This window comes from Strongylocentrotus purpuratus, unplaced genomic scaffold (assembly GCF_000002235.5).
Source record: "Strongylocentrotus purpuratus isolate Spur 01 unplaced genomic scaffold, Spur_5.0 spur5_scaffold_7, whole genome shotgun sequence".
Taxonomy (NCBI): Eukaryota; Metazoa; Echinodermata; class Echinoidea; order Camarodonta; family Strongylocentrotidae; genus Strongylocentrotus; species Strongylocentrotus purpuratus.
In genome coordinates, this window is record NW_022145613.1 from 31,394,502 (window position 1) to 31,419,687 (window position 25,186).

Here is a 25,186-nt window from a genome sequence, read left to right on the forward strand (position 1 = left end):
GTACACAAGGTGGCAATTTTTTATAACACTGGACTATCACACTCTGTGACATTTTAAACATTGTGTTGAATCAGCCAGTTCGTAAATACAATCTATGTATTGGCCGATATAGGTAATTTGTACCAAAATTGAACAACCCACTGAGACGAATACTGGATACGTGCTCACCACGAAAACTATGTAACATATTCATATACGCACCGACGGTACATTCAATGGAGCAAAGGTGGAAGTATTCTTCTCAAGAGGGCAAATAAAAGGTATTCAGGAAGCATATACGTGACTTTGACGGTCATTATTCTAATATGCACAAATTGGGACGTATCCATGTCAAAAGATCTGTGAATATTTGCAGTCATTTGTACTATACGCTATCTACGAACTTGTCTGTCGCTGGCGTATGCACTGATTTCCTTTCCTAGACTTTATATTACTCCAGGAAATATCTGAATCGAAATAACTCCTTGTGTACATCGGGCGTTATTATTAATGCGCTGTGAAACCATGTAAACTATTGTAAATCTAAGTATACGTAGTAATATCTGCTACATGGATTTCACCGTTAGATGACACTGGTTTCCACGAGGCCTTTGAGGGTTTAGAGCATACTAGAGTGTTGACGCAGCCTGTATGCAAAGATGCCTGGCATACGGATGTCGCAGATACGGTGTGCAGAGAAGCAGGATTTCCCGGATCTTACGAGACTAACTTCACAAGCGAGACTGAGAATATATCGGAATCAAAGGGAATAAATTATCAATGCAGCAGATGTGAGTATGGATGTGCCACGGGGAAGACTCGAAAAAGATGTAGATTGATACCTTCATTATTACCTTTTCATATTTTTGAATAAGAACATAATATTTTGATAATAACTTTGAACTAAATTCATTTATTTATCTTCAGTTAAAGGCACACTGCCATACTTGTAGCTACTTGCTCCCTCTATATAGAAAACTTCCCTAATCGGTGCCTGTTGGTCCCCCATGATCCTCTTATTCTTATGTTAAATGAGAGCTGAGTCTAGAGATAGCCACCTGTCACAGTGACCTCGATGGCTCTCTGTGTGGTCTAATCCCTTCTGGCCCAGTAGTGGTGACGATCTTTAAGATACACTAAAAAAGAAAATGACCGAAGAGCAAACGTCGTAAGAGCGTGTGCCGTAAACTCGTCAAATAAGTTCATTTGAATAGAAATTAATGAATATTAATTATTTATAATGGTGAACGATATTTCATGAAACAGTAATGTGATTGTGCTTCATTGAATGAACAAATTCGATTTACCTATCATATTGACTGCTAATAATTTTGTTTTAAATTTGACAGGGAAAGTAGTATAGGCATATAGGTGTATCAATTAATCGCTTGGTGTTGCGTTGAGCATACTCGTATTCTAAAAGAAACGCTAGAAGTTATTTCAAATACTTTCGTTATGTAGTGAGTAAAAATAATTGCTTTTTTAAAACAATGATTGATCTATTGAAACATCTAAATCATGATAACAAATTTCAAAAGATTCACAAGACTGCCAGCCCTCGAGGTTGGTCTCTTGGGCTGCCGGTCTTGTAGATTGTAGCCAAACATTGAGTTTAAGAATTAACCGACAATTTTTAGCAACTTTTCGCCTTCAAGACTGCAAGATATCAACGTCCAGGTGCATTGCTCAAGTCTCGTTAGTGATAGTGTGTAATGGTAAGTAGATGTCTACACAAAAAAAGCTCAGAATATTATGAAGGGGTGTCCAGACCAATTTTTGGCAAAAACATTAATTTTTCAAAGACTGAGGGTTGGGTGATGGTGTTGTGAGATTTGCGCCCCTATGTGCTAAAATGCATAGAAGATGATGGATACACTTAGGTTGAGTGTGGAGGTTGCGGTATTACCCTGTGCACAATTTTGAATAAAATGTGGAAGAAAATCATGAGATTTGAAATCCATCACGTGTGTGTAACACAAATACTATCATGGAATTCATTTCGGATGAGTTTGGGAGGCGGTTCACTTTCTACCATGATAACAAAAAGACTTTTCAAAATGCAAAGTGGCATCTTTTTTTATTAAGTTGTTAAATGTTAATATGTATAAACTACCACTAATGCATATCTTACTTAGGGCTTATATTTTTCTGACAAAGTGTGAGAACCCATTTTCTTTTGGGGTGACTTTTACCCTAGACGGTCCATGCTAGAGTTGGACCGCGTTGCAGAAAAACGTTGCATAATCGATGTTGAGAAGTACTGGAAAGAAGTTGTATTAATCACTTATGTTTTCTGGTTACTCTTAGTTTTAAGTAAACTTGGATGCTTCGACCTTGCGGAATACACCCATCTGCTGTCAAGAAGTGTAAAGCTGAGCAGGGATCAATGTCTTACCCACTGCAAGGCCCTCTCTACCACTCCACAGTATGCTGTACATCAACCCCGAACCAACTGCTCCTGTATTAATCAAACTGCATTGGATGTAACTAAACTTACTCAAGTTTGTAGCCGATGTAGGACGAACAGCGAAAGCCAAACTGGGCATTACGCAACGCTCTTTAACGGTACGCCAATTATGAAATCATTTAGTAGTATTTACAAACTTTTGAAACACACACTGGACTTAATACAGTAATATCTTTTAGCAAGGTATCATTCATGACAAAACCTAAACGATAAATACTCGAGTCTCGAGATCAAAGTCCAACTGATCCAAAAGCAGTTTCAAACCACTCTGAGATCACATTTCTTATTCTTGTCAACAGAGACTATGGAAAATGACAATGCAATGACAAACGAGATTAACACCTTGAGGAGGTTTGAACCCATGACCTTCACATCCCTAGATAAGGGTTCACACCTCTCAACCAGTACACATTTGTGTCTGTGTGACTTTTGGGGGGGATACACTTTACACAAACTGTCGGGAGGGGAACACCTTTTACTCATGTTTTATCCCCAACTTGGGTAATGTTTTGCTCAATCACGATCACTTCAACTAATTTTTTTTTATAAAAAAGAGAGAGCGAAAATCGACGAAACTGGGTTTGTAATAAACTAATCGTTGGTAGGACATCATTGTCAACCCCTTTATACAGTGCATTTCATTGAAGTAATGTGTCTGGTTCACCTTCTGATCAAAACTTTACAGTCTCGTTTGGATTCTGCAACAAGCCGCCCGAGCTAGACAATGGATTTTGGAGTAATACATTGAATGGATTCATGTACGGCACAACTATCACCGCCAAGTGTAATGACAGCTATGAGTTGGTGGGTAAAGATAGGAAGATGAGATGTGACAAAGCAACAACCTCTACAACTCAAGACTTTGTATGGCATGGAACCATCCCATCCTGTCGGAAAACGAATACTAGTACTCGTAAGTAGAACTAGATGTTGCATAATGACGTTAATCAACAATGTTATTATATTAGATTACTTTAGAGTTTCATATGTACACTGGAGCCCATAATATTTTAATACTTGTATTTTTTCTAAGCTCTTTTCATGAAATGATTGTGACAATTTGGTTTATTCTAATAGATAAATATGGGATGATATTAACAGTATCTATAAAGAATACAAATTTATTCCCAATGTATGGACAACAGTGTATATTTCAAGTGACCATTATTAAAGACAAAAATTGGAGAAAGAAAACTGATCTGATCGATTCCTTAATTCTCCTAACTATGTTATTACAATTGAATTACATTTTAGGTGAATGGAAATCGTGACAAAGCAATGAATTGGCTCTTTATACAATTCCAGACATTTTAAGTGTTGAAAGATTTTTTAAAGCCTGTCTTGTGTCTTATGTTCATGGAAAAAACGGTTGGGAAAATTTACTGTAAGAGGGCGTTGCACAGTGATGCCTTCAAAGAAAACCATAAATACCTTTGTGATTTAAGATTTTTTTCAGGATATTTTTTGTGTTATATTAGTGGGTTAGTACAGTAAAAGGAATATGATAAGTAACATTTCATACAAAATTACGCAGTGTTTTTCATCAACCTTCAACAATGTTACCGAGTCACTTTAACGACTTCATGTTAACTCTGTAATGTTATGAGCTTCATTTGAATATTGTTCTACTTTTACATATGTATAGTCATGTTTATTGTTTGTTACTATTGTCACTTTTGCTTTTCTTGATAGTTTTTCCATCGACGACCTTGTTACAAAACGTACCTGTAAATGGTAAGTATCTTAACATCAAGTTTTGTTGTATTATATATAATATGATCAGCAAGCACACAGTTGCTATTTCCATGGCAATATTCAATTTCCATTTTTTTTATGACGTGTCATAGCTAAAGGGACATATTTCGTTTGGGAGCCAAGCAAGGACTTCATCTGATACCATACTGAATTCATTTTGATGCCTCTTTACTCTGTAACCACATACGTACTGGTGATGTGCTGTAGGGTCTTGGTGAGCCCAACGTCACACCGTATAATTGGCAATAATGCTGAAGAAATATACTTTTAGGAAATTCATATATTTATTTATACTCTCTCTCTCTTGGGGTAGAAGACCCTAGCAGTAAAAGCTGATATCCAACAACCTCATTGACAACAACAACCTCAACAACCTCAACAACCTCATTGATATTTAGCCATCTTTGAATATTAGCACTTTTCTATCTGTACACTATCTTTACTGTACAGGTACGTGCAAAAGCGTCAATTATTGCACCATTCCATTATACGCCCTGGCCCCTGTTGTCGTTCTTTTTACCCTCGCGCTTATTTCTGTACTCGTCGTCATCGTCGTCGAATTCGTTTTGTGGATGAAAAGGCGAAGCAAATCTATTGATCTGGTAAGTAAATTGACTTATCGTGTGCACACACACACACACCCTCAAGTGCACACCCCCTACACATCCCCGATCACTCACGCCCACACTCCCGAGGACGAGCGCAAACACGCGGGTGCGAGCTCCCCCCCCCCCCATACTTTATTTTTTTCGGCGGCACAGATTAGGGTTAGGTGCGTGTTGAGCCTATGGGAAAGTTTAGGGTTAGGGTTAGGGTTAGGTTTAGGGTTAAATCAAGACCTTTTTTAAAAAAATACGCCCCGCACAGCCACGCACGCTCACACATTCACCCACACGCTCTCTCTCACACACTGTAAGAACGCAAACCAAAATACCGGCATTTATGAAATGCATCCAACATATCTTCCGAATGAGTTGTTTAAAAAGTTACCGAGATTTGATCATGATACTTTTTGTTCGTAAATCCTGTTTTTTCAGATCCTTTTTCAATACTATCTCTGTTATCTCTACTATAATTGTTTTTGTTTTTTTAGTAATAATTTTTTTATAACTTATATTTAGTTTTGTTAATTGTATTTATCCTGCCAATAATTTCTAATTACTTTTTAACGTTGTCTTCTTTTGTGAACGGACTGGCTAAAAACACAGCCTCGCGACTGGAAGCAGATTTTTCATTACCGTATTGAAATAAATAAAACAAACACACACATACACACATCTACAATCACTTTGATGGTTACGGAGTATTTGTAAGGCAATGCAATGAATACATTTCTTCATATCACTTTAAAAGAAGCTAAAATGAAAATGTTTGGTTTACGCATATGATTCGTTTTCACATTTTTTGTAGCACAAAAAAAAAATATTTATGGACAAGCCAAATGTCAAAAATAAATATTTGGGGTTAAAACATGTTGTGTTCATTGTTTACCAGCTGGTGTGATATATCTCTTAATGGGTCAATAATCTGAAATTTAGGGGATTATCATTTGTCAATGTGAAAAACACTTTTCAAAGTCTAAGAATGCAGAGGAATATTTATTTATTTATGCATGTCACAATTTCACAATTAATTGGAGTTAACATCATATGAAGAAAGAAAATATATAATAAATCATTTTCAATTTCACTATCCATTTAAGTAGACTTCACATCAAAAAAGAATATAACAATCTTTTATCAAAGACAAGTTGCAACTATTATTTGGTTTATAGAATGAATACACAAAGGTGATGAAACATAAGCGAATAGAGTTTGAATCATTACAACACCTTTCAAATATATAATATATGACAAATGGAATTCCTAAAGGGCTGTGAACTATTAACACTATTTATAAAGAACAAGAAAAAAAAAGAACAACAAAAGTATATCGTTAAGTCTAGTAAAATGTCTTTTAGATCATGAGAGAATTGAATTTATGTCCGATAAAATGAAAACTATTATGTAAGTAATATCTTACATCTGTGAAATGCTCATACTTTTGAGTGCTCTTTTAAAGGAGTTTGGTGATTTCATATTTCGAATATTGTTAGGTAGAAAATTCCATACATCTGGACCCATATGTCTGATTGATTCCTGAAAAAGTGAGATATCTAAATGTTAAGAAGTGGTAATAATTCGCTTCATTAAACAGATGCACATAATTCAACGTAAGATCAGAATTCTAGCGCTAAAGGGAGAAATTGCTTAAAATGTAAATCATTGCTCTCTTTCTCAGATTCCTCTACTGCCCCTACAATAACAAAATATGTGTTGACTCAATTTGAATTGTCCGTATCGTATTATTTATAATGGTTAGGGTAGTGTTTGCATCCATTTTGGCTATTGGCCCGGTTAAATCAAATGAATATAAATGGTTCTCTGTGTTTCTCCTTGTCTTGGAATCAAGAAATAATATTAATACATGAATTTTATTTAAGGGTTCTTCGGCCATTCAATCGCAGCATCATGCCTGAACAAGAAGCTGTCCCTGTGTTAAAAGAACACGACCACCAAGAGAATTAGCCGAAAGCTACCGCAACCTCGACGCACATTCTACTAGTTCAGCAATAAAAACAACTATTTCAACGAGGAACTATGGATGCTATCTGCTTGGACTAATTTTATCATACCTGAACTCAATACCGATGTACATGACCATTCCGAAGAGATGGCATTTGAAGGTTTTCGAAGTGGTTTCTATTTCTTGAAAAATGATTTTTGTTTTGATAGTGCTTTGGTCTAAGTGAAGATTTGTTAAAGGATTTTGTAAGTAGTTTCAATTTCTATATGTGATGCACAAGTTCCTAGCATTGACGATTATTAAAGTAGCGGTAGTAATTCACTTCAAGTGACTTGTGCAATTTTGTATTTCAATAGAGTCCCACGTGATGTAAACTACAATTAAGAATGGAATATTAGGTATGTACACTTTACTTCCTGTTAGAATAACACGCAATCGCTCAATAGCACACCCTGATAATATTTAAACCACTAAGTACAATATATCATCATTTCATAAGGATATTTTGAGTTCAGTACAATCATTATATTCACTTGAACATAAGCATATACAGGCATGCACGTACATGTATTTAGTCTCGATATTTCTAGAAAATAATATATCTAATCCGAAAATTAATCATAATGATTGTCGTCCTAAATGTAAAAATAGAGTTATTACCATTTGGGGTCAAACTGTAGAATACACAACCAAGAATTAGTCAAATGTTTTAGGTTAGGGGTAGGTTCAATGTTATAGGATTAGGGTTAGGATGAAGGTTACGGGTTAAGGGTTGCTTGTATGGTGAGGTATTTTGCAGTTTTATACTATTTTTCCTTATTGGATGCTATCCTATTTGGGTGAGCGGTTGCAAGTGTAAATACATTCTTTACAGTAGAATAAAACTATTTTTTTCCTAGGATGGTTTACGAAAATGAATAAGAGATGTAAACAAACACTTGAACTTGGAACTCATACTTCATCTTGCACTCGGATGTGTGCGAGACGAAAAGCTTAAGTATGTCTGTATTTACTGCTATTCGATTTTGTAGTACCAATCTGGCAATCATTTCTATATGAAATTGAAAAAGTGAAACCAAGGAGACCTTGAGTCTCTTACAGAGAATACTACAGAGTCTATTAATACAGGGAAATATTGTCACACAGACTTAAAGCAGCTATTCTACAGAAATGTATTTTTAGGGATAAGATATGACATGTTTCACTTTCTTTAGATCACGAGCTTTCATTTGACATGCAATATCGATTTCAAGTAATGTCTACTTTAATGGAAGAATCATGAATACCTCCCCAAACATTTGTATTGACTGTTTCATTTTAATTATGATTATCGTAGTTATTTACAAGATGGTTTATAAGAGATAAGCATATTGTTAAACAGATAATGATTGCTTTCAAACAGCATATTCGTATCACGGGCTCAAAACTCTTAAATTATTTGAATGAGTTTGTTAAAAGGAAGACTTTTAATTCTCTATATATTTATTGTATTGTTGCAATAAACAATGAACCTTTTGTTTGAATAATACACACTGTTATACAAATAAGACAAACTTGCTTTTCTTGTTCGGCTTCTTAATGTCTAAGTAGCATGTAAATATCTCAAAAGGCAATATTTGATGCAAAGCAATACCATATACATGAAATATATATATATATTGCTAATGTAGTTAATTTATGTTGACATCAAAATAAAATTTCAATTACATTGCAATTAGTGCAGAATATGGTGAATATGGGTCATACTCTAATTAATAACGGTTTTAAATCTGTACTTAATCATAAAAAGTATCATATTCAATTTGTAATTGATAGAAAAAAACACTCATCAGTGTCATTTAAGTGTTTCTTTCATTAAGGCACGTTTCGGTTTCAGGCACATCTCGGTTATCCGTGCTCGATTCACCTTGCGAAGCCGGTTCGTAAAACCGAAGTGCCAGCGCGTAGAAGAGCACCGTAAGAACATTACAGACAAGCGAGAGCGTTGTTAGTTTCCAAGACAGGCTTTTATTGTTATACAGCCAGCAAGCGCCCCGTTCGCCACACGTTTCTTGCCATCGTAAACATGTACTGTCAATGATGGCACCGAAGAGAATGGGGCCTGGAATGGAGCCTAAAATAGAAGACCATTAACACAAACAGGATTAATCGGAACCTTCTTTTCTCCAAGAATATAATGGCACTTTGACTCAAAACCGTTTGTAAAAACTTCTTAACACATGTGTTGCAACCACTAGAATGGTGTCTAAAAGGAACACCGGGGGCATTTTTCTCAAGCCATTAATTAATTTGTCTTATACGACACGCATTCGGGAAACAACAAGAAATATGAAAGATTCAAAATTATCCTTCAACTTCTAAACGATTGGGTATTAGTTCTTTTTAAGTGAATGGTGTCTGCAAGTGTGTTATGTCATAGGGGAACTCAGTTTCAACAAATTTATGCGAAGTGTAAAGTAAAAATTTTCCAACTTTGTTTTAAATGTTGTTCCCCATTTTTTATTCATATGCCTCAAGTCTTTATCCGGGTAACTCAAACCCTGACATAGGAAAGTTAATCCCAAAATGGACATGTTTTCAAGATTTTCATAAAAGTCACACTTCAAGACACCATACCCCCTTTAAAAAAAATCGGCTAATTTTGGTTTAAGTTGGGCGACCACAAAACTGGAACATATTTTCCAGTTCTGTGGACGCGAAGTTACCCGACCGTTTAGTTATGACCCCTAAAATATTTTTGCCGGAAATTATTAACATTTTATTTAACTAATGCATAATTCAAACACTTTTATTGTCACACCCTTATGGAGCTCTCACACTCTGCCGTGTAGGCCTACCGTCCACCTGCCGGGCTATTAAAAAAACAACAGAGTCCAGAACGTTGGGTTTTGAGCGAACTTGTCCCCGGCCGCAAAAAAAATTCATAAAATTAATCTTTTCACCGTTTCGTTGCCATCTTCTGACCGTTCTCACCGGGCGCATACCGGGTGTTGAACGTGCTTCTACCGTCTTCACCGCCCAGATTGACTTTTGTTGAAAATTTTGGCCGTTTCCATACCGGGCCCATACCGGGTCTCGAACGTGTGCACCGGGTTTGTAGCAGCCACCTACCAATCACTTAGCGTCCCCTCACCGCTCGGAGCGTCCTTTGAGCGAGTCCCCGGACTGCTGACGTCATGACACGACTGCCATAAATACCCCGATTTGAACGGCAACGGTCAGTCCGCTCTCCATTTTTCATCACTGTTCTGTAACGGGTTATGAGCGTGTTGTGAACGTGTTCATACAGTGTGACCGTTTTCATAACGTATTCATACCGTCCTCATACCGTTCAACACCGTCCTCTTGCCGCTTACTTGCGGCCGGTGCCAGCCGGCCAAAGTTTTGAACATGCCCAAAACTTTCGCCGGGTCCCACCGGGTGTAAATAAGCGCCAACGGCCTATTAACGTGTTGCCCGCTTTGATAACGAACCACCGTGTGCCCTCGCCGTTCTCCACCGTCCGCAGACATTTTCGCGCACGGTGGCACACGGTAGGCCTACACGGCAGAGTGTGAGAGTCACTTTAAGGCCATCCACGATATTTCCGTCATTTCATGGCATTTATGTTTAGACCAGTCACTTACCAAGTGTTCTGGCTACTACAGAATTCATGCCAAGAGCTACGGCGCGTTCATGCTCAGCAACGCACCTGATGAAACAAAACATGATGGGAACTTGGTATTCATATCTTCTTTATTCTACATCAGTTTTATCATCTGACAAAAAACACGTACTTTTGAGAGTTGAATTTAGTAAATAAAAACAGGGGTAAACCTCCTCCCTCCTCGAGCCAAACCAAGTCTGGTATATTCACCTAATTACAATTATGACTGTGTGACGTGAAAGATGAAAAGCGAACTGACATGAATGAAAGAAAACAAAATACATGTATAAAGAAATATAAAGAGATATAAATACAGAAATATATTTAGATAGATAGATAGAAGGAGAGAAAGAGAAAGAAAATATAAAGCAAGAAAATACTTCATTTTTCGATTCTGTTACATTGCGACAGTTTTCCTCTTTCTATCGAAATATCTGACTTGCAGACGACTATGCTATGTATGCAACATTAATTCGAGTAGAAAATCCTAAATCATTTTTTCATGATCTATTTATAAAAGTTATTAAAAAACTTTGATTTGTATTTGCTTATAGAAGTGGAAAAGCGCTGTAAAACTAAAACTTTATGCATTTTTGAAAACAGCATTATCCAAGAATATGTACCATGTTTTACATGAAATTATTTGATTATATTATTTCATAAACTATGTAATGTCCCTGACTTTGTTAAATGTAAATATTCTTTTTCAAACAGAAAGAAAATATATCCTTCTTACCTGAGAACTATGTTCATTAGAGGCACTTTACTCATAAATATGGCAACCAATACTACGTTCATCATAAATATGAAAGCAGGTTGAAGATTGCATGGTGTGGAACATTTTCCATGTCGGACGGTACTTGGAATTCCAAAACTCATCCCCGGGGAACATGAACAACCTCCATATGTCTGTTGAAATAATAAGAAAAAAGATGAATGCAAGTACAGGTGCTGTGATGTAGTGGATAAGTTTTCGGTCTACGGATCAAAAGGTACCGGGTTCGAGTCAGTGTAACTTATTGTGGTATTCAGGTGCAAAACTACACCGGGGTTTCTCCCTTATTTAATTTATTCGAATAATGCAGTTGGCTGTTATCATCATGCATAGTTAGGGACTCTCCTATGGATTGGACCTCCATTTAAAGTCCTATCTGAGGGACAGTGTACTTTCTATTGGAGCGTGGTATGTGTCTATGAAACAGGGGGTAGAGTGCTAACATACGACCCAGGCTTTAGTCATTTGCCTGGGTTGGATTCGAACCCTTGATCTTAGAATCGACAGGCAAGAGCTTCATCGACTAAGCCAACTCGCCTCCTGTACTGAGGTCCAATTTGAACTAAGGAACAACCGAGATGAAACAAAATATATAGGCCTAATATTATGATAATGAGGAAGTTTTATATACAAATCAGGTTGAATTCTCGTCAGGTTTTCATACACCGTTTTCGAAATCTTGGCTGCATCCCGCATGGCATGGACTGAAGAAACTAAGACCGGACTCTTCCAAACACACTGGTTTAAACTTGTCAGCAGAACAGGAGCAGGCTATGTTGCATGACGACGTCAAGTTTAGAAGAGTGGATCTGTAGTGACAGAGATAAGAAGATATAGCGATATAGGAAGATATAGGGATAGGATGAGGGAGGCGAGATAGAGAAAGTGAGAGGGAAGGGGAAGGATGAGAAAGGGGAACCGAGAGTCAAAGATCGGAGAGAATAATATAGATATAAGCATGATAAATCTATAACTTATATTTCCAGGAAGATTTCAAAGCTTCTAATAATGGGCACGAAAACAGACAGTGTATATCGCATAAGACTTTTGACCTTAAGTAGGTTATTAGCATCAAAGTATACCGTTCGATTTTAGTGAATGGCGCCAACTATTTTACAGCAATCCTTTGTGAAAAATCATTTTGTATTACTTTTGATATCTGTCTACATTTGTTTTTGGTTCTCGTTTGGTTGGATATGTTTCATTTTTAATTATAATAATAATTATTATCATTATGGATATTTGTATTGTTATTATTGTTATTATTATAATTATCATTATTATCATTATTATTATTATTATTTTTAAAAATGAATTAATATGAAGCTCAACAATCTTGTCTCAGTAAACGAAGTCGCAGACGAATGCGTTTAAATATTCACTGTCAATGGTAACTAAATTGATGACCGTGTAACTCACCCATTGCCGCTATCATATGCCGTCGTCACCCCAGCTATCTGGGTCTGTGGACAGTGCATGAGGACACAGAGGAAGGCGATGGTTTCGATGGTGCTTCCTAAGATGGCTAGCTTGATAAGACCAGGAACCTTCAGTTTTCGCCGTCTCATCACCCATCCTCCAAGGAAGGTCCCGAATACGGATCCTGGGATAACAGCAATCCCTGAGAGGATTACAAACACCAACAAAAGTGATACAAATGAAAAGATTTATTATTCTGAAGGTTTGTTATTCTGAATAGTTATAATTCTGAAAGTTCGTTACTCCAAATATGTAGACGAAGAATCCTTCGTTTATTAAACTTAACAACATTCAGAAGAACGAAACTTGTTTTATTTTAGGAATTATGAAGCTTTGGAATAACGCAACAAATGTTTGGAATTATAAACTCCCTGGTATGAGGAATTAGTGTTTCAGAAATTAATAACCTCCAGAAGTGTTCGTGGGAATAAGTGCGTGTTTTGGGGTGTGTGAATTTTAAAAAACCTGTTATGATGGTAGCAGTGCTTGACGTCACCATGAACTGATTTTCGAGGAGTTTAGGCAAGAAAGCAGCGAACGAGTTAATGAGGAGAACATCAGGCACGGTGGAACAAACAGTTAAAACATAGGTCGGGTTGATGGCCAGATGTTTCAGAATCTCCAGTACTCCTCTGATCTCCTGGACTAAACGTGGTGCCTCGGACTGAGGTTGTCTCGGTGTTTGACCGCCCTCTCCGAGCCCTGAGTTCTTATGAGATTCCACAGGCTTCTCAGCACGTATTCTGGCCGTTTCTGTTCGTTGCCATGGTTTTGAAAAGAAAATGGCGGACATACTGGTTTGACAAACGAAGGGTAATATTAGAGCGAGAAAAAAAAACAGAAACAGATTGAAGATGGAGGGGGGGGGGCCGAAAACCAGACAAAATATTATTGAGGTGCGGTTATGGTAGGATGTAGAGAGAGGACTCATATATTACTCTTTAGCTCACTAATGTCCTTTGGCAAGACATTGATCTACATTTGCCACACTCCACCCAGGTGAAGTAAATGGGTACCTGGTTGGAATTTATTCCTTGAAACGCAGCGCGCGTAACAGCTGCACTGCTAAAGCCAGGGTAATTATGCTGCATTATTGTAGAGCGCTTAGAGACTTCTGACAAAGTAAGTGTTAGGCGCTATATAAGCACTGTAATTATTATTATTATCTTGGCAGCACAATTTAAACCAAAAAAAAGTTTCCTTACCAAATACTTCTTTCCCCTTCCCTTTCCCTTCTGATCACATATTTAACCGCCACAGTATTTTCGTTTTCTGCTATATCATCATAACCACTGTAGTAAAAATGAAAAATATATAAATATTAATAAATACGCATTTCTTATCCATTTCTCTGCTAACGACGATTTTTTATTTTTTGGGGTTGGAAGACTTGAACCCCAATATATCAATATACCAGTATTCTTTTAAAGGATGAATCTGGTTTTCCGGGTCAACTCACTAGGTAACTCTCTGGGAAAGAGACCGATTGGTATAGAGAGTGCGATGATAACGAACCCTGCGATGACGAAACCTAACCACCATGCACCTACCCAGCCAGGATCGGATGGGGATGCAGTCATCCTAATTATGGGAGACAAGAGTTAATGGGACTTAGTAACATTGTTCAGATGAGAGAAAATGGTGCTCAGGTAATGACTTCAATGTTAGATGTACAATTAAAGATAATCTGAAATTGTCAATGAAAACAGATCATTGTTAATACTAAAAAAAGAAACTGATCTGATGGATTCCATAATTCTCCCAACTATATTATTACAATTCAATTACATTTTAGGTGAATGTGAATCGTCACAAAGCAATGAATTGGCTCTAAATACCATTCCAGAGATTTAAGTGTTGACATATTTTTAAAAGTCTGTTTTATGTCTTATTTTCATGGGAAAACGGTTGGGAAAATTGAAAAATAGTTGGGAGAATTTACTGTTAGAGGGTGTCGCACAGTGATGCCTTCGAAGAAAACCATAAATTTCTTTGTGGTTTGAGATTTTTCAAGGATTCTTTGCATGTCAGAAGGTAAGCACAGTTAAAGGAATATAATAAATAACATTTCATACACAAATTACATTTTTTTCTTCAACCTTCAAAAATGTTACCGAGTCACTTAAAGAACATAATCATCTACCCAAGATCGTTGTAATAGTACTGGATGTTCAAGATAGGCACAGGGGACATCAAGACATGACAAGAAGAGGTATAAGAAATGCTCGAGTTCCCCTGACCCTTTTTTAATAACGTTTTTAGCTTTGAAGCATTTCTTTTAAATCTTTTGGCCATCACAGGGTCACAAACTCTTGGATTATAAAAAATATATCAAAACCCATGACTATGATTTCGTCTTCTTCATTTAGGCGTCTGCTGATCCATAACATGTTTCATGTTTAGAAATTAGTGTAAATGGGAAACAAAGACTTTTACCTCTAGAAAATAAGAAATGATTATCAAATACAAGAGTAGTAAGGAAGGACTTTTCTATAACAATGTGGCATGCGATTGATGTAAACTGTAAGATTGTTATCGAACAGTTACAACAGATATCAAAAGTGTATTATAGAGAAGGAAATTACCCAGGCGGCATGTCAATATCTGTGTAAATGTTTAGAAAGATGCCCGCTAAAATATATCCGATTGCACTTCCGAAGGTTCCCATGGTGAGGTAAGTACCTGCAGAGAGCAATCCAAAAATAGTTGTCATGGTGATTTATGTCAATTAGCCACAATGCACTGCATTAGATTACATCAACTCACACAAAATGTTCTAGCTTCTGTTTGGTTTACTGGAATCAGGAGTTTCTTTATAGAATGGTTTCCAGAATATGAGGTAGTTCAAATTAATTCTCCGTTAATCTTACTTAAAGATAATATGTCTCTTTTGCAGCCCACATCAAATTCTGTAGAACTTTGCAGGAATTATGAAATCGTCATGTATGTCCTATCTGTGAAATTTAAACGTTAGCAGTGGCCTAATATTCAAATTATGCAAGGAAACCCGTTTACTTGCTAGACTTCACTGCCAGACACTATGGAGTGTCTGACTGGCTTTTTTCTTGTTTTTGTAATAACATACATAAAATGAGCTGTAGAGGGTACATGAGCATTTGTCTACATCAATAACTCACTTCTTGTAATGGCCAAAATTAAACTGATTGAATCTTTGCGTAGCACAAAACGTACGACCTTTTCGGTACAATGGTCTGAAAATCAGACTATTACTTACTGTATTGCTATTACTTAAGTCGATTCGACAACTTATAGTCGTTATTTCCCACTTAAACACATTTTCAACCCCCCCCCCCCTTTTTTTTTTTAGGGAAGTTCTAAATGAGTATTATCTTTCAAATTCCGTTGGAATTTAACCATTTCATTTTTTGGGCTGCAAACGGGACATAGTAACATTATACAAATAACGCACGTCCCAGAGTGCAATAGCGGTGAATGCAGTACGCGCGAGGTTTCTTTAAAAATTTGTCAATGTCATGTGACGCGTATTGACCAATCACGATGCTTAAAATACTAGAGCCATTTTATAAATCATGATATTGCATTTGTCCTTGTAGTTGTCCTTATCCTGTCTCTCAGTTATGGGATTATTCTTTATTTTTGTAAAAACCCATGCATATCCACCTCTCCCCGCCCACCTTAGCATACATGTATATATATGTACACACACACACGCACACAACACCACGCCAAAACAGCTACCCACGCATCACTTTAGACTTACTAAGGTACATCCCATTCTGCTTGGTGGTGATGCTTTCGTCGATGAACACTACCCCGAGGCTTCCCTGTGGTGGTGCTCCGATTCCTGCTATAACTTTGGCTGCTCCAAAGAGAATGATATATCTCGATAATAACGATATACTCTTGCCATTCCGCCTACAACTGTCTACAGAAGATGTAGAACTACTATTAGCCTCGTGCAGGTGGCATGTTGCTTGCTCATTGCCCTTTTCGCTAAAATAGGCGTATCTTTCTGTCGTAAAGTGAGGCAGAGCGAAGAGAAGTGAAGCCACGCCCACCACAAAGCAACCAATCGAAATCCATCGTGGCTTGTTACCACGCCCACCAAAGTACGTCACAGGTATTATGGAGATGATAACGGTGAATTCATAGATGCTCAGTATGGTGCCAATATCTTGACTGCGCAGCTGGAACCGTCTTTCGATCGACGTGATCGCGCTATTCGTAAATCCATCCTCGATCATGAGCTGAAAAAAGGGAGGGAATAACTATCTTCTACATGTAGTTCCTCTGCATGTTACTGTAATCAGACGATTATATTATTCATTAAGGTTTGTTCCGATATGACGCGGAAAACCGCGGCGTTTTAAAAAAATGTTATGATGATTAAAGTAAAGTGTAATATGCTTCATATTTCCGTATATTAACACGGAGCTCAGTGAATACGCGCAAGTCCTTTGTTGGGCTCAGTTGCCATTTATTTTCACCTTTAAAAAAAACGCGGCAGCTTCTTCTTTTTTTACGGCGTTTGACCGCGTCATATCTGAACATGCCTTTATTGATGGTTTATTATTTATTATTTTCACAGAAATGGCTGTACAATCATCATTTAAGTAGTTATATCCCGCAACTCCAACCATTTACAAATGGAGTTTGATGTTAACGGAAATGTCTGTAACATAGATGGACATAACTATTTGCTATAACCAAGGAGTTACTAACTCCTTGCTATAACGGACATGATTCGAACGGAAAGTTTTGAAGTAGTTATAAAAGCACTGGGGGTAATGGGGCAAAATGTCCCCACACCTTTTCAAGAATTCGGCTATAGTCAGTGTGTAAGTTGCCATTAGTTTTCCTTAAGAGTGACATTTTACAAAGTCGTGCACGTCGTGGTTTTGTCGGTTGTCGTGTTTGGTTTACTTTACCGTCATGCAAGCAGCACTGCTTATCGCAGCCAGAAGCCAACGTTGAGAGTTGAACCTTTGCAGCCATCGAGGGCGCCAGTCACACCACCCACATGACGTCACAATTTCTTTCGGACGCGATGTCGTCTGCCCGTTTGATATATTGCTTGCAAGGCTTGTGTTCAATGTTGGCCCTTCCATCTGTATGAAAGAAAAATCATGATAAAAAGACATTCATAAATATCTTTTGATAATGTCGGTATAATTAATTTATAGATGATGTAGATTAGGCCTAAAATTAAAAATTGGTGCATTGCCCTTTGCGACCGACCCACAAATCTGAAAATCTACGGTCGGGATTTCAAAAAACAGTTTTTTTTTGTTTTAACCGTTTTTTAGATTTTTTTTTATTAATGAATACAAAAATATGTATTTTGTTTGTGTAAATGGGATATGAATGCAGAAAATCAAATTATTACAAAAATTCTCACTCGTGCAAACCATGGATGATTATGAGGTGAAAAAGAAATCAATGGAATGATGACGTTGAAACACATGTATTAAAGCATTAAAGAGGGCGGGAAAAAAACATTCAAATCTGAAAAATATCGGCCCAAAGAGGGCGAAAAAAAAAAAGTTTAAAAAAAAAATTAAAAAAAATCTTTTCCGACCGACCGACCCATGTTTTGGCACCCAAAGGGCAATGCAACAAGTTTTTATTTTAGGCCTTATGGTCATTTTTATAGATTATTTTTGGTTCTGAGCTAGAGAAAGGTACAGAAATCGCCGTTGCTTTTTCAATCAGGAAAGAAAAGTTTGTAAAGCTTGGATTGTGAAGGAGCCTATTCAAGCATGTTCTACCATTTTTTATTCTCCTCGCCTTTTCTGTATCTGTATCTGAAGTTTCGAAGTTATCCATTTTTTTCAACGTAACGGAAACTATGCTAGTTAACAACACACGTCAAAGAAATACATTCTTCACAATATCTCCATCGTGCTCGAATACTTTTTTCTCATTCTATTTCCTTACATAATCTTGCAACCATACTGGAGATTCTTTGTAAGATTCTTTGTAATGAAATCTATTCAATAACAACATTATTTTGCAGAGGATTAATAATAACTAGACTACTTTGGTCTTATTTAACCAGGATAGCCACATCAGTAATGAAACTGCTCTTCCTTCGGGCCCTGCAATTATTTCAAGCCGGCTATTACGATCATAATGATAACGATAATAATAATATTAAGTATACTAGTACCAATACATAAGCTAAGTGGGACGTACATAATACAAGCTTTGCTTTTTAGTAGATCCCCCACTTTATTTAGCCTTTTTTCAATGTATTTATCATACTTATGATTGTATCTTTTGTTATAACTATTATCATGTACATTATGTTTCTATATTGTATGTTTAGTTATAATTACTACCATGTTCATTATGTTCAATTATGTTATCTTCGATAAAGTGGAAATAAGTAAACTTGAAACTTGAAACAATTATACAGTTCAAAGAATGAAAACACAAAGGTGATGAAACATAAGCAAAAAGAGCTTGAATCGTTACAACACCTTTCAAATATGTAATATATGACAAATAAAATTCCTAAAGGTTTGTGAACTATTTACACTATTTACAAAGAAAGACAAAACAGAAGTATAATGGAAAGTCTAGTAAAAAGTTTTTTTTTAGATCTTAAGAGAATTAAATTTATGTTCGATATAATGGGAACTGAGCTCTGTAAAATGATAATACATTTGAGTGCTCTTTTAAAGGAGTTTGGTGATTTTATATTTCGAATATTGTTATGTAGGGAATTCATTACATCTGGGCCCCTATGTCTGATTGATTTCAGGGATAGTGTAATGTGAGGATTGACCACAATGTAATTCGATGACTGCCTTGTTGAACATAAGTGAGCCATGTTATTAGGTAGGAACATTGAAGATTCAATTCAAGTCAATTAAAGGTTTATTAAACAATATCTTCGCAGCCGTAAAAGGCTGAATTGCGATACAATTCACAAATAAAAACATGCAAAATTACAAAAATATACCTATCAATTACAATGAACATAGTTTGACATAAATTAAACATCTAATATAAAAGATTTTTAGAAGATAATGAAGTAGGTAACAATTTGATATTGACACGAAACATAAATATGGCAATATGGAGGAAGTTAATATCATCGATCTTTAAGCATTTCAGTTTAAAAAAATAGTGGGGTAGTATGTTCATGATAACCAGTTCGGGTACATAATGCGTACAGCTTTCTTTTGCAGCAGAAGAAAATTATTTGTCACACACTTGGATGTTGCCCAAAAAATATGACAATATGAGATATGTGGTAAAATTAGACTATTATATAGCATAAGTAATATTCTATCAGAAACAAAACATTTTATTCTATACAGTACGCCAATATTTCTGGAGATTTGTGTAACAATGTCTTTTACATGGTCGCTCCAGTCAAGTTTTTATTGATATAAACACCAAGAAACCTTTTACATGTCTTTCTGTTTATAGAAATATCCAGTGTAATATTAAGAGCAAGGTTGTCATTAGATTTTCTACCTACTAAATGAATATAATTGTTTGAAGCACATTAAGAGAGAGAACATTACTCCTTTGGCATACAAATGTCACTTTCTGTTTCAAATTTGTAATCTTCCGGATATAAATCTCCAAACAGATCCCCCATTGAACTTTAGTATAAAACATGGGATAAAAGTTCAAATCTCAGTTTTATTTACCGCATGCAGAGAGACATTCCTCCCTCAGATCACCGTATTCGAACTGTTACGATCGAGAGCCCTTTCCTTATTTCGATTCAGCTTTCAGTATTTACCTCGTTTCTTGTGTATGGTTGATCAGGGCCTATACGCGTTGTAATAGTATTCCTGTGGACCGGCTTCAGTGCGCACTTATGCAGATATATATATATATATATAGAAGTTACTGGTCCCTAATGAGCTTGGTGCGACGCTTCAAATTTCTTTTCCTTTGTCTTTGTCACTATGATTTACTTTATCATGTTTTCGTCTACCTGCATATCCGGGAACACCAAGTGCTTTTCTCAAGCATACCGTACTACTAATAATGTAAAATGGTACTTGTTTGTCATATTATTTGGTAGGTAAGTTTGCTAGTGCAGAAAATAAGTACCCAAATATCTTTCACACAATATGATCAAGGCAGTAGTAATAATGTTTTTAACAACGTATACCTCTACATCGTGCATCGTAATTCGTTTCTAGGTGACATATGATGATGATGATGATGATGATGATGATGAGGATAATAATAATCATAGTATAGTAATAATAATAACCACAACAATACTGATGATAAAGACTGGATTGATGTACCACAAAAGTGAAATCTAGATTGCAAATGCAATGTATTACACTTAGTAAAGTATTTGCACGAATGTCACAACACTTGAATACTGCAAATTACTGTAATTTCCTTCAACTTCACAATGTAAGCCTACAAACATTAATCCGATACAAGTCCAACCTATGAGTTTTTACCAGGCAAAAGAGACAAATAATTTTACTCCATTGTATGTTTACCATGGAAATATATATATACATATATAATACATGAAATATGTAAAAAGCAAAAAAATCTTGTAAATACAATTATTTAAACAACGCTAAGTATTGGTAAAGAACCCCAGTTGTACTAGAACACTACGCAACAATATTTTGCCTTTCGGCTCAGTCCCCCAGGAAGTTCACGGCGTGGCGGACCTGACCTGTTTACAAGAAGCCACCATTATTTTTTCTTAAGGAGCAGTTTTGGGGTGTTAAGATTCCTCTCCAATGATTGGTTTTTGTTTTGATTCAGACATCAGGGCTCTTTTAATCCAAGAGCGAATTTGTCGAGACCATGCCGTTGTATGTCTTCATCATGTTTTATTGTTCGTTGGACAAGATGTTAGATGGCTTGATTTTATTTGTTTTGTTTTGTTTTTTGCTTCAAAACAAGCATAGTCGTATTGGCACAATATATTTTTATACATTTGTAGACCGAACAAACATCAAAAAGTACAGAAGAATTTAAAAAATCAATCAATAACATATAATTGACCTAATGGCTGAACGTTTACAGTGCCATCAAAACTGCAAACATGTCAAAATAGGATTTTGAGAAACGAGTTTAAAATCATGGACCTTATTTTGATCGTTTAGTTTGATGGTTACAATGTTCCTTAATATTCATCTTCGCAAGTTCTGTAAACCCGTCTGTAAATTATATAAGACATGATTAACAAAATCATGTATTACCCGGAAATTCACGTAGGAAACAGCATTTCATGCTTCCAATTAGTATTCTTTTATTTATTTTTGGTCATTAATGTATTTACTTATTGATTGATTTATTCATTCAGTCATCTGTTTACTTTTTCATCTATTTATCATTTACAAAGACAAGGACTAGGACAAGGCCTGAGACAAAAACAAAGAGTAAAGCAGAGACAGTACGTAGGAGCAATAGGTCAGTCAGACAGGAATCCCATGACGTAGGAAGAGAAAAAGTGGTAAGGATATAGAGAACAAAAGAACATGAGGGATGAAAGGTCGACGGTTAATTTTTTCGATTAATTACCATAGCTGCATTTACACTGCGACCATAACTCGTCGGTTCGAAATGTGTGCACTAAAAAAATGTAATCGTTTTATTTATTTATTTTTTTTATTACTCAAAACCTCCCCCCCCCCCCCCCCCCCTCCTTGAGCAAAAAAAAAAAAAAAGGGTAAATTTGTGGTTACCCTCTTCTGTTCTTTGTTTACTCTTTTTTTGCGGGGGTGGCCCGGGCCTGTCGGCCCCTACCCTTTTTATCATAAAATTCTATTATCTCACAAAAATGAAATACACTAGCGGTTTTAATATTGGGGTTTTCACGAAATCGATGTTATTTTTATAATAATTGTTCATGTATTTACAATATTTCTCGTGTGGCTCCCTGGTTAAATAAACGATGTGCTCGAGAACATGGACTGTATTCGTTCTGGTATGCTTTTCTTGTGCGTCTTGAATATCAATTACAATAGCCGCTGAACACTCGTTGAAGGCCCAACACAAAAATAGTCCCCTTAGGAGAATAGAACCCAGCCCTTTAAGGCTCATAATCCTGTAAAGAGTAATATTAAAACATGTTTGATACGAAAACTCGCTCATTCGAGCCTTCAGAGGTGATTTTATTAACTATTTAATATGACACGCGCCCGGACACGCGTCGTCTGTTCGTGTACCATATAAGGAATCGCCATTTTCTCTGCCTAAGTCTGAATCCTGCCGAGTTGTGACGTGTTAGCGGGTATTAATGCATTAGGAATCGTATATGCTCACTAAAACATTAATTAAAATGTTTATTACCAATCAACCAGTTTATTTCATATTTTGCAGATTACGAAGTCGTACAAGTTACTTATGCTTAGCAGGGGCAGATCTAGCTCTTTGCTAAGGGGGGGGGGGGGGGGTTGACACAATGACGATGCAGAGCCCCCGTAATTTTGAACGCCCGTAATGCAGAGCATCGTCCACGAGCCGCGTAGCGGCGAGGTGATTTTTGTTTTTGTTGCAATTTTGAACCCCCGTTAGTGATGTTTTCCTGGCATCTACTAACACAACGGAGACCATAAAAAACAGTGCATGATAACGTCTTTTTTAATCAAGTAACAGTTTAATACGTAGGTATATCCAGAGTTATCATGTGTTTGGTGAAGTTACCAGATGAGATGAATCTCTTTTCACAATATTAGCACTTGAAAGGTTTCTCTCCAGTGTGCTAAGGTGGGGGGGGGGGGGGGGGGGGGAGGGGGGTTGACCCAACGACGATGCGGATACTGTGTGGAGCAGCTAGGACCGCCGCAGCATTCCCACGGTCACATACGGTAGCGGTCACATTTGTTAGGGTAGCCGCACGGCGTATTTTGAATTTGTGGAGACAGAAAATCTGTGACTGCCGTACGGCCTTTGAAATGATGACGCACGTTCGCCTTAGGGCGCGGCCTGCGGCGGCCGTAGCTTTATGACAAATACTACGGCAGACGCAAGGTATAGCCGCAATGTGCCCGCAAGGCGGCCGAAGGGGGACCATACGGCGACCGTGCGGCCAGACTGATGCCATCGCTTCACCCCTGGAGTATGTAAAACGCAAGGCTACCGTACGCTCGACGTATGGTCGACGTGGAACCGCTGTACGGCATGGCTACGGCATGTCTAATCGCTATGGCGAACCTAGAAATGAAAACAGCTATAACTCCGCTTTATAATCCCACGGCGACCCGCACGGCCTGTCAAGATAGGGATACGCCCTAGGGTGACCTATTCAACCTAATTATCTGTGTGAATCAGTCCTCTGGTTGCAAGGTCAGCAAGGTTGGCAATACCAAAAATAGCAAAACATCTCAGCTGCAAGGTGTTGCTCGATTCCCGCCTTGTGACATTACCACTGCCTTGCTTTTAACCGAACAGAAAACTATTAATGTGTTTTGGCTAGTGAGCAAGTGGGCTCCACGATCACGTCTTTTTACTATTATTTGGTTACCTTTTTTATTTGCACTTTCTCCCTCGTTTAGTGACACTGAGTAAATACTTTCGAATAAAAATACGTTTGTACGCTTTCATCAAAGTAAATCATACCAAGAATTTTCTTTGGCGGGGGGGGGGGGGGGGCTTAATTTGAAACCTCAATGCCTTCCCCTCAGGAGCGAGCATTTTTCATACATGAAAAAGAAACAAATTAAGTATACTATTCCAGAAAAGGTCACATCATTAAATGTTTAACATTTCCATTTCATCTCCGCTCCAATATCCCCTTTCAAATTGTTCAACCCTATGGCCGTCTAAGTAGCGGCGCTTCATTTCAAATTACGTTAGTAACGCGCGCATTTCTGTGGTTTTCTCGGCAGAATGATATTCCGCTCAATAAGATGGTTTATCGCAATCATGTTACAAATTCAGAGGAACAGCACTTTGATTTATAACAAATTCGTAAAGTACTACATTTATAGAATTCTTTATTTCTGAGTTGACATCTTGTTTACCTCTGACATTCTTACCTCTGACATATTTAGCTCTCACTGTAAGAGGTACAGCGCCACCTCTTGGCTAGAAGGGTAACAGTGTGAGAGGACAGTACGAATGAGCAGAAAGGCTGAATGTAAGCAGCGCGAGACAAACCAGAATATAACTTCTTCAGTGTTAACAAACCCACTGTTTCCAAGAGTAGTTCTTAATTGAGAGTCATAGTAAGATACTACAACACTCACATTATTACGTCTGACAAATTTACCTCTCACATTCTTACTTTAGAAATTTTTACCTCTGACATTCTTACGTCTGACATTTTCACCTCCGACATTTTTTCCTTCTGACTTTTTTACGTCTGACATATTTTCCCCTCAGACTATTTAAGTCTGACATAATTATTTAACTCTGACATTCTTACCTCTGGCATTATTTTGTTCCTGGCACCCATTCCAGGATGTTCAAGTAGTCCTAAAAGCTCTGGTGAATATTGTTGTATCTATAATATTGTTGAATCTTTGCTGTTAAGATAAAGTTGGTATTCTGAAAATTGTTGTAACCTTTGTCTTAACTTTTCTTCTAT

The 25,186-nt window shown here is 37.0% G+C and overlaps 2 protein-coding genes across 6 annotated transcripts in view; one reads left to right on the forward strand and one right to left on the reverse strand.

Moving 5' to 3' along the window:
• Positions 1-4,495, forward strand: part of LOC100892772 (deleted in malignant brain tumors 1 protein) — a 40,310-nt gene extending 35,815 nt beyond the window's left edge. Inside the window, exons 6-8 of the mRNA XM_030974159.1 lie at positions 1,617-1,694; positions 2,287-3,359; positions 4,139-4,495. The gene's annotated coding sequence lies outside the window, so the exon portion shown is untranslated. The remainder of the gene's footprint in view (positions 1-1,616; positions 1,695-2,286; positions 3,360-4,138) is intronic.
• Positions 4,496-8,063: 3,568 nt separating this feature from the next.
• LOC584960 (solute carrier organic anion transporter family member 4A1-like) lies at positions 8,064-17,922 on the reverse strand. 5 transcript variants are annotated; one of them, XM_030974769.1, is made up of 10 exons: positions 17,577-17,922; positions 16,409-16,507; positions 15,252-15,348; positions 14,126-14,247; positions 13,132-13,419; positions 12,607-12,808; positions 11,852-11,996; positions 11,149-11,321; positions 10,393-10,457; positions 8,064-8,879 (listed from the first exon to the last, which is right to left on the reverse strand). In XM_030974769.1, the coding sequence occupies exons 1-10, from the start codon at positions 17,641-17,643 to the stop codon at positions 8,605-8,607; spliced, it is 1,533 nt and encodes a 510-aa protein (XP_030830629.1). In that variant the 5' UTR covers positions 17,644-17,922; the 3' UTR covers positions 8,064-8,604. The 5 variants fall into 5 exon arrangements, with proteins under 5 accessions (XP_030830629.1, XP_030830626.1, XP_011661416.1 ...); XM_030974766.1 differs by having other exon boundaries at positions 16,409-16,895; XM_011663114.2 differs by lacking the exon at positions 13,132-13,419 and having other exon boundaries at positions 16,409-16,895.
• Positions 17,923-25,186: the final 7,264 nt, after the last annotated feature.

Bases quoted from the DNA above. Each gene is read 5' to 3' on its own strand.
- LOC584960 (XM_030974766.1), bottom strand. From the start codon at position 17,789: ATGTCTTTTTATCATGATTTTTCTTTCATACAGATGGAAGGGCCAACA. The intron at 15,349-16,408 runs GTAAGTCTAAAG...TGCTCTCTGCAG, and splicing joins GCAGAATGGGATGTACCTTA to GTACTTACCTCACCATGGGA. The intron at 10,458-11,148 runs GTAAGAAGGATA...TTGTTTCATCAG, and splicing joins CTAATGAACATAGTTCTCAG to GTGCGTTGCTGAGCATGAAC.